Raw genomic sequence first — 10465 nt, forward strand, 5'->3', positions numbered from 1 at the left:
TGTGGGCAGCACTGGGAGGGCTGATCACTTCTTCTCCGCTGCAGTGAGAGCACTGCAGCCTCAGCTCTACACACAATTGATTTTTAATATAATGTAAGGCAAAATTTGTATAGAGCATTTCATACACAAAGCAACTCAATGTGCTTTACATGATCAAAAAGTGCAACAGAAAACATTTATTTTATTTAATATAAATGATAAACTTTGTTGTGCTTATTTTGAAAAGCAAAGGCTACTGGAATATTTAATAATGTCATAGTTATTTATGCACTATATAAAAAAACAGTAAAAAACTTAACAACCGCATTCGATTATTGGTATTGGGCCAAGCGTTTATATTTTATTCAGCTTCGGCCACAAACATTTATTTCGGTGCATCCCTAATTAATATTTCTAGAAAACGGAATTAAAAACTATTAAAGTAGAAGAAATGGAATTTGGAAATAAAGAAAACAAGTTTCATGGGGGGCCCTAAAGACATTTGCGGAGGTAGAAAAGATCGGCGGAAAAGATTGGTTTCATAAGCAAAAATCGGCCAATCGCCAATCCCCAAAATATGGGAATTCTGCTGGCCGATGGATCGGTGGATCCTAAATTACAATAGCCCAGTCTGATGGAGATAAAAGCATGGACCAGTTTCTCCTGATCTTTCTGAGTCATTAAACCTTTCACTCTGGAGATGTTCTTTAGGTGGTAGAAGATAGATTTGATCTGACGCTGAATGTCAGATCTGAGTCAATCAGAACACCAAGGTTTTTGACTTGGTCTTTATCTTTTAAAGATCCAGACTCAGATACTTGCTGACAGCAGTCCTCTTTTCCTTGTTACCAAAGACAATCACCTCCATCTTGTCATGGTTTAGTTGAAGGAAGTTTTCACCCATCCAGCAGTTTACTTTTTCTAAGCAGTCACACAACACCTCAATGGGACCATAGTCATCTGGGTTCAGTGATAGATATAGTTGTGTGTCATCTGCGTAGCTCTGATAATCAACCTTACAGTTGTGTAAAATGTGTCCTAAAGGAAGCATATAAAGGCTAAACAGAAGAGGTCCAAGAACAGAGCCCTGAGGAAGCCCACAGGACATTGGTAATCTGTCAGATTCAATGTTTACAAAATAACTTTGATCCTCCAAGTAGAACTTAAACCATTGCATTACTTTTCCATTTAATCCAACCCATGTTTACAATCTGTGCAACAAAATTGTATGATCTACAGTGTCAAATGCAGACTTAGATCCAATAGAATGAGAACAGATACTTTTCCTGAATCAGTGTTCAACCTTATGTCATTGATCACTTTGATCAGAGCAGTTTCTGTGATGTGATGAGAACCAAAACTTGACTGACATTTATTAAATATTTTGTTGAATGTTAAGAAATGACTCAGTTGGTTGAAGACCACCTTCTCAATGATCTTGGCCATGAATTGAAGGTTGCTGATTGGTCTATAGTTAGCCAGTTTAGAGGCATCCAGTGTTCTCTTTTTTAACAAAGGTTTAACAGCAGCTACTTTCAGGGATTTTGGTACGGTGCCTGATTGGAATGAGCAGTTAATTATCTGACACTAATCAGTGATAATTGACTTTACAACAGTTTTAAAGAAGTTTGAGGGTATTGTGTCAAGGCAACATGTGATGGATTCAGCTGCTGAACAGTTTCCTCTATTGTTTTTGAGTTCACTGTAATAAACTCTAACATTGTAGTTGACTCCTCCCTCAGTGGTGGAAGCTGTTCAAGCTTTTTGTTATTTTGCTGGTTTGTTCTGATGTTTGACTTTATTGATTGTATTTTTTCATTGAAATTTACAGCAAATTCATTGCATTTTCCAGCTGACAGTAATTCAGGGGCTATCTGATCTGGGGGGCTTGTGAGCTTTTAGGGTGAAGCAGGTGGGTCCTGAGACATGGGGGTGGGTTGACCTCTTCATTTTGGAGTTTTTGATTTTTATTTCTTCATCAGGGCTCGAGACGAGTATGTTTTCAATGTGTGCGAGTGAAATTTTTATGTGGTCGCATCTGTGCAAGTACGTATAGGGTAACGTTATTTTATACGGAGCGGCTGAGCGCTTCGTCACGTCCCACAGAGTGCACATCTCTTTCTCTCTCGCTCCGCGCTGCGGGATTACCGTAAAACTGTCTATAAACAGGAACTATAAATTGGCTGGTGGATAGGTTGAGAGAGGATTTCAGAGTGGAGGCTGGTTTGACATCAGTGCTGCTGGTGATGAGACGGTGCACGCTCACGCAACTTTGCTGCGGGTAATGCAACGTTGAATAAGCTGAGTAAAAACACCAATGAGCTCCTTTGGAGTGCACGCGGTCCGCTATGAACCGAGTCAGACATAACGAGTCGATCACTGAGTGCACGCTACACATTGAGAGCAGCAGTAAAAATGTAAAACGTGCTGAGCTCAGCAATAGAGCGTACACACTCATCAGAATCATCATGGAGGGACCAGAACTGATGGACTTTGATACCAGGACAGATGTTCAGCTGTGGTTCTACCAGAGCAGGGGTCTGCTACCTGTGGTTCTGGGGCCTAATGTGGCCCTTTGACTCTTATACAATGGCTCCCTCTAGCTTTAAAAAACTATTGAAACTATTGAGGTTATTAATGATTTATGACAAATAAAATCATGATATAACAATTTATTTACCTAAAATAAATCACGTTGTACAATGACTCAGCACATTCCTACTTTACCTCCTACAACATCTACAGACCATCAACTTTCCTGCACCTGTGGCTAATCTTAAGTTTTAAATCCCTGGTAAGATAACTAAACCAACAAAAACACTATTCTGGAAGAAAATAGAGATTTTAATTGTGTGGGAACAGATTCATTTAACCACCAATGTACAGGTTAAATATGTATGTTTTATGTGTGGCAAGAAATGAGTAATTAGCATGTGTTGATCACATGATCATGTATTATCATATTCATGTTACTTTTTGTAGACTTTTATATACATTAACTATAAAAATCTTATTTATATAACATTGTGTTCATGTAAACTGAGATGTGTAAGAATTTGAAGATAAAGATACTGTTTTATTTATTGATGTCAATTTATTTTATTTCAAACTGTTTTTAAGTTTTCATTTACATGATCAATATAAATCAAATGAAATCAAACATTATTCTATATAATTATAACTGTATATAATGTAATACACTTCATAGAGAAGGTATTTATGGCTCCAGGAGGACTTTAATCCAGGTGAGATGAGGTTAAATGGTTCCTTGTAGAGTTAAGGTTGCAGACCCCTGACCAGGGGAAGAGGGATAGGAGACCCCACTATCAGAGCTGGACCCTCTGAATTTAATTCATGGGTGAAACAATGCAGATAAGTTGGTTATGCTAATGTTAGCTTAATTCCTGAACAGCATTTCTGTAAAATAAACATAATACATGTAACCTGATGTTATGATTTAATGTTATTTAAAAAAAAATAGTTACATCTTTTAAAATGATATAAAATAAATGACCTGTTATTTCAGCCACTGATTGTTGCAGAAAAACTTAATATTGACACTAAAACATATCTTGAGTCATTGTCAATTTTTACTTCATACAAAACTATGGTACGCCATTTAAGTCAACTATTCATTAGCATGCATGGCTATGCTGTGTACTACTCCCACCCCCGCTCCAAAAAAATGGAAAAAAAAGGTGCAACCAAATTCTGTGCTGGTGCGACCAACTGAGAAAGTTAGTCACACCAGTGCCACCACTGGATACATTATTGTTGAGCCCTGATCATGTAGTCACTGTCGTCTGGACGTCCAAAAACGACGTATTCTAAACATCATAAAATGATAACCCAGGTAGGAGTCAAACCCCTGACTCCACCTTGAAGTGCACTTCCTTTCCCTTTGCACCACACACACACACACACACTATCCTAACAGGTATATAACAGTTGTAACGTCCACAATGACACTGCTCTTTGATCTTTTTAAGACATGATGTACAGATGCTGGTCATATAATTAGAATATCATGAAAAAGTTGATTTATTTCAGTAGTTCTATTCAAAAAGTGAAACTTGTTTATTATATTATTTCATTTCACACAGACTGTTATATTTCAAATGTTTATTTATTTCAATGTTGATGATTATAACAACTAATGAAAATCCCAAATTCATTATCCTAGAAAATTAAAATATTACTAAAACTGATACAGATTTATAGAAATGTTGACCAACTGAAAAGTATGAAGATGAAAAGTATGATCATGTACTCAATACTTAGTTGGTTTTGTCTGAATTACTGCAGCAATGGGCGTGGCATGGAGTGGATCAGTCTGTGGTACTGCTCAGGTGTTATGAGTGCCCAGGTTGATCTGATAGTGACCTTCAGCTCTTCTGCATTGTTGGGTCTGGTGTCTCACACCTTCCTCTTCACAATACCTCATAGATGTTCTATGGGGTGAAGGTCAGGCCAGTTTGCTGACCAATCAAGAACAGGGATATCATGGTCCTTAAACCAGGTACTGGTAGCTTTGGCACTGTGTGCAGGTGTTAGGTCCTGTTAAAAAATGAAATGTGCATCTCCATAAAGTTGGTCAGCAGCAGGAAGCATGAAGTGCTCTAAAACTTCCTGGTAGACGTCTGCATTGACCTTGGACCTAAGGAACCACAGTGGACCAACACCAGCACATGACATGGCACCCCAAACCATCACTGACTGTGGAAACTTTACACTCCACCTCAAGCAACGTGGATTCTGTTCCTCTCTTCCTCCAGACTCTGGGACCTTGATCTCCAAAGGACATGCTAAATGTACTTTGATCAGAGAAAATTACTTTGGACCACTCAGCAGCAGTCCAGTCCTTTTTGTTTTTAGCCCAGACGAGACGCTTCTGACGCTGTCTCTAGTTCAGTGTCTTGACACCAGGAATGCTACAGCTGAAACCATGTCTTAAATACGTCTGTACGTGGTGGTTCTTGAAGCACTGACTCCAGCTACAGTCACTCTTTGTGAATCTCCTCCACATGTTTGAATGGGTTTAGTTTCACAATCCTCTCCAGGGGGCGTGGTTATCACTATTGTTTGTAGACTTTTTTCCACCACTTCTTTTCCTTTCCATCACCTTTCTATTAATGTGTTTGGACACAGAGCTCTGTGAACATCCAGCCTCATTAGCCATGACCTTTGTGTCTGGTCCTCCTTGTTCAAGGTGTCAGTGGTCATCTTTTGGAAAACTGTCAGGTCAGCAGTTTTCTCCATGATTGTGTAGACCTACAGAACTAGACTGGAGAACATCTAAAGAACACCAGGCGTCTTCAATATTTAACCTCTCCATAATCTTCTAATTTTCTGAGATACTCAATTTGAGGTTTTCATAAGTTGTCAGTTATAATCATCAACATTAAAATAAATAAACACTTTAAATATATCAGTCTGTGTGAAATTGATGTATACATTATACAAGTTTCACTTTTTAAAAGAAATTACTGAAATAAATCAACTTTTTCATGAGATTCTAATTTCATGACCAGCACCTGTAAATGTGGAGCCTTAAATGTGTATTAAATGTGTATCATGTCATATTTAAGGTGTAAATGTTCTTTTACATTATCCACAGGTTTATATCCAGTGAACTTTACTACAGACATCAGTATGTGTTTTAATACAGATCAAACTTTCTGATTGGATGATTGATCTATCAGAGCCTTTCACTAAATGATCTGCATCACCAACGTTATAAAGAAAACCAACATCAGAGAACAGTGTCATTGTTCATTAAAGTGTTCAGGTGGGCGGAGCCAGGTGGGCAGAGCCAGTAGAAACCCAGGGTTTCTTAAACAAAACCTGCCAGTGAGTAGGTTCACTTCATGGAGAACGTTACCATGGTTACAGACTCAGAGTAGAAATAACCTCACTTCATAAAACCACAAACTCAGAGTATGAACATAACCTGCTTTCTGGAACACCCCTCAGATCAGATGAGACAGTTCAGTTCTTAACAATAAAAGCCCGTCTCACCTGGTTTGTTCTGCGTAGAGCCGAACACGCCCCCGCTGTTGGTGGTCGTCCCAAACGCTGACGTCCCAAAGCTGTTCGTGGTTCCAAAGCCTGCGTCTGCACACACACACACTTATAAAACCAGTCCAGACACCCCACAGGTCAGCGGTCAGAAGACTTACTCTGCTGTCCAAACGTAGACGAGGCTCCGAAGCCTCCCGTTCCCCCCCCAAAGGGAGTAGCAAAGGACTTGTTGAACATGTTGCCTGACTGCAGAACCGTACCAACTCTGCACACAGGAGGGGCTTTGGTCAACATCACACAGGGAGGGGGCCACATTTACAACAATTATAATGTGCTGACACCAGGGGCCTCATTTACACAGGCTTGCGTGAAAAAAGCGTACATCTCAATCCAGAGACAGGCGTACGCTTGTAAAAATTCTGATGTTTTTGGGGGTTAAGGTTTAAATAAATGGAAATCACTAGACTAATATGTAGCAAGTGCTGCTAATGCTAAACCACTTTAAACAAAGTAAAAAGACTGACTAAAATAACTTTTTGTTTGAGGATAATTGTGTTGGAACCAGTTTGATAAAGTGCTTACAGTATTTTTTTAAATGTTTAAAAAGTATTCTAATAATCTTTTATCCCTTTTAGTGGAAGTAAGTGGATTGGTTTATTTTATTGGTAAAAAGCTTGAAAAATGGTCCAAATGATCGGAATGAAAAAAACTACGATTAAATCGTGATCTTACGAAGAAAGAATTGTGATGATTTATTTTACCACATCACTCACCCTAGTGGGAGGGGCCTAAATGTGCAGATAGGAGAGAGTGTCACAGTTATGGGACACAACCCCAGGCTTGATTACATCTATAGATCTATATTATGGTAGATTCACCTTATTTTAACTGACCCGTTACATTCAGTCATGTTGAAGGGTTAAATGGGTTCTGATTGTGTTAAAACAGTGATTAAAAGCATTTTAACGCGTAAAATTATTAGAAGTAATAAACCTTTCCCTCTTTTTACAGCAAAGAGAACACTTTAATATTTCATTGTTGAATTCATGTTTTTAATTATGCAAAATGTTTCCATTGATTATAAACCACTTAATGTTTGTACTTTCTAACTATCTAAAGAACATCCCCACTAAAACACTAATAAACACCATTAAAACACTAATAAACTCCATTAAAACACAAAAAAAATTACATTAAAACACTAATAAACACCATTAAAACACTAATAAACAACATTAAAACACTAATGAACAACATTAAAACACTAATAAATAACATTAAAACACTAATAAACACCATTAAAACACTAACAAACAAACAAACATTAAAACACTAATAAACAACATTAAAACACTAATAAACACCATTAAAACACTAATAAACACTATTAAAACACTAATAAACACCATTAAAACACTAATAAATAACATTAAAACACTAATAAACAACAGGAGCCATGTTGAAAGTCTCAGGTCATTCTGAGCCTGATTCACAGAGATATTTGAGGAACACACACACACACACACACACATAAATATATATATATATATATATACATACGTGTAAATCATACGTGTAAATGGATCAGAAAGACACAAACGAAAGCTCTGAGGCTGCATGTGAGCATGTGTCTGTGTGCGCATGCCTCTGCTACAGGAGAACAACACTCACGGACACGTAGGCAGGGTTAGCTTAGCATGTCGGCAGTAATACACATAAAAAAAGAGAGCAAAGGATCGCAATTTGTAATTCCTATAACGCAAAAATAAGTCCTGGTGGAGCTGCAAACAAAACGCTCCATTATTCACCATAAGAAACCAGCACACCACTGAGTATGCAGCATTTAAAGCTAGAAATCAAGCTAATGCTAAAGCTAGGCTAGCGCGGGCTGCTGTTGCAAACTTATATTACTGCTAGTGTTGAATTATTCTACAATATTCACTCACTCATTCACTCCTGAAAACAGGAACAAGCAGGTCAGAACATGGATGGATGATGGATGGATGAAAAAATCGATGTAATTATGGATTTTACCGATGGAGGCACGCAGTGACCGATGCATCTCAATTTCACCCGTAAAATGTACCGATGCTGAATGAATTGATTGCATCACACACGTTTGTATCTGGATACTAAACGTATTGATTAATTTTCACATGATTTGTGCAGAGCACAATATTTAGCACTGTAATTTATTGAAAGCCTATTTTAATTTTAATACTATGTATTATTATTATTATTACTCACCTTAGTTATAAACGTTGCTCACTGAGGACACTTGCTGGTCAATATTTAGGTGGTGTTTAGTGCAGTCACTCCTGTAGATTCTATACAGCTTTCAACTTATCCTGAGTTACCATGACTACCTGTCAACATTGAGCTGTTCTACAAACTTGCATTTAAGACAAGTATGAAATAATTTATGAACGATATCATTGCAGTCCAAACAAATCTGAAGTTGCCCCCCTAAACCAAGCAGGAGCCATGTTGAAAGTCTCAGGTCATTCTGAGCCTGATTCACAGAGATATTTGAGGAACACACACACACACACACACACACACACACATATATACTGTATATATATGTGTGTAAATCATATGAGTAAATGGATCAGAAAGACACAATTGAAAGCTCTGAAGCTGCATGTGAGCATGTGTCTGTGTGCGCATGCCTCTGCTAGAGGAGAACAACACTCACGGACACGTAGGCAGGGTCAGCTTAGCATGTCGGCAGTAATACACATAAAAAGAGAGCAAAGGATCGCAATTTGTAATTCCTATAACGCAAAAATAAGTCCTGGTGGAGCTGCAAACAAAACGCTCCGTTATTCACCATAAGAAACCAGCACACCACTGAGTATGCAGCATTTAAAGCTAGAAATCAAGCTAATGCTAAAGCTAAGCTCGCGCGGGCTGCTGTTGCGAACTTATATTACTGCTGGTGTTGAATTATTCTACAATATTCACTCATTATAACAGTAAAGTAGAGCATCCTAAGTTCATCTACTGCAGTAATTCAACCAGTAGAAAATGATGTGAACACCTGATTATGCATGAAAAAAAATACTGTTTTATACCGTGAAACTGTTAAAAGTTTGAAAAATACCGTATACATATATATATATACACACACACACACACACACTAATATAGAAGTATGTATAGCTATAATAAATTGGGAGGTTCAGTAGCTTTTCATTAATGGTTAAATTAAAAGACTTGTTTGAACGTGTGACGTCAGGGACACATTTAGGTTTGTTGTGAAATGTGTACAGTCATAACTATTGCATTTTCATATATTTTGGTTTCTAGAAAGGACAACCACCAGCGTCTGGCCAACTTTACCATCTTTCTACGATGCTTGATTTGAAGTTTTTATGTGCGTTATAAATCTCATCTATAGCTGCTGCTGTAGCTGACCTCCGTGTTTTTATAACTTTGTAGCAGTACCAACGTGCTTTAGGCTTCAGTCCGTGTTTCAAACAAAAGATGAAGCAGTGATGGGGCGTTCAATGTGCCTCAGAAACACAGGATAGAATGAAATACAACTTGAAAAAAAACACCCCGCAACCCTGAAAACAGGAACAAGCAGGTCAGAACATGGATGGATGATGGATGGATGAAAAAAATCGATGTAATTATGGATTTTACCGATGGAGGCACGCAGTGACCGATGCATCTCAATTTCACCAGTAAAATGTACCGATGCTGAATGAATTGATTGCATCACAAACGTTTGTATCTGGATACTAATACGTATTGATTAATTTTCACATGATTAGTGCAGAGCACAATATTTAGCACTGTAATATAGGCTATATATATATATATATAGTGAAAGCCTATTTTAATTTTAATAATATGTATTATTATTATTATTACTCACCTTAGTTATAAACGTTGCTCACTGAAGACACTTGCTGGTCAATATTTAGGTGGTGTTTAGTGCAGTCACTCCTGTAGATTCTATACAGCTTTCAACTTATCCTAAGTTACCATGACTACCTGTCAACATTGAGATGTTCTACAAACTTGCATTTAAGACAAGTATGAAATAATCTATGAATGGTATCATTGCAGTCCAAACAAATCTGAAGTTGCCCCCCTAAACCAAGCAGGAGCCATGTTGAAAGTCTCAGGTCATTCTGAGCCTAATTCACAGAGATATTTGAGGAACACACACACGTATATATATATATATATATATATATGTAAATCATAAGTGTAAATGGATCAGAAAGACAATTGAAAGCTCTGAAGCTGGCCATGCCCTCCACAGCCCCTCCACTCGGTACACAATTTATTCAGTTTATTTCCGACATGGTTACATTCACTTTTTTTTTTTTCACATTTTTTTTTTCTTTTCTTTTTTGTACATGCCGAAAAAGGAGACGAGAGAAGCAGTTTGCTTATCCGGGTCCCGTCCCCTGTTTTACCATCGCAAATTTACATGGGTTTACATGTC

At 37.7% G+C, this 10465-nt stretch overlaps 1 protein-coding gene across 1 annotated transcript in view; it reads right to left on the minus strand.

Moving 5' to 3' along the window:
- The window catches only part of LOC114470704 (nuclear pore complex protein Nup98-Nup96-like), a 55738-nt gene extending 45605 nt beyond the window's left edge, over positions 1 to 10133 (minus strand). Inside the window, exons 1-3 of the mRNA XM_028459050.1 lie at positions 9887 to 10133; positions 6159 to 6265; positions 5998 to 6093 (exon numbers count right to left, since the gene is read on the minus strand). Of these exons, the coding sequence (XP_028314851.1) occupies positions 5998 to 6093; positions 6159 to 6237 (175 nt within the window). The 5' untranslated portion in view covers positions 6238 to 6265; positions 9887 to 10133. The remainder of the gene's footprint in view (positions 1 to 5997; positions 6094 to 6158; positions 6266 to 9886) is intronic.
- Positions 10134 to 10465: the final 332 nt, after the last annotated feature.

The sequence above is a fragment of the Gouania willdenowi genome, chromosome 10, assembly GCF_900634775.1.
Source record: "Gouania willdenowi chromosome 10, fGouWil2.1, whole genome shotgun sequence".
NCBI classification, from domain to species: Eukaryota; Metazoa; Chordata; class Actinopteri; order Blenniiformes; family Gobiesocidae; genus Gouania; species Gouania willdenowi.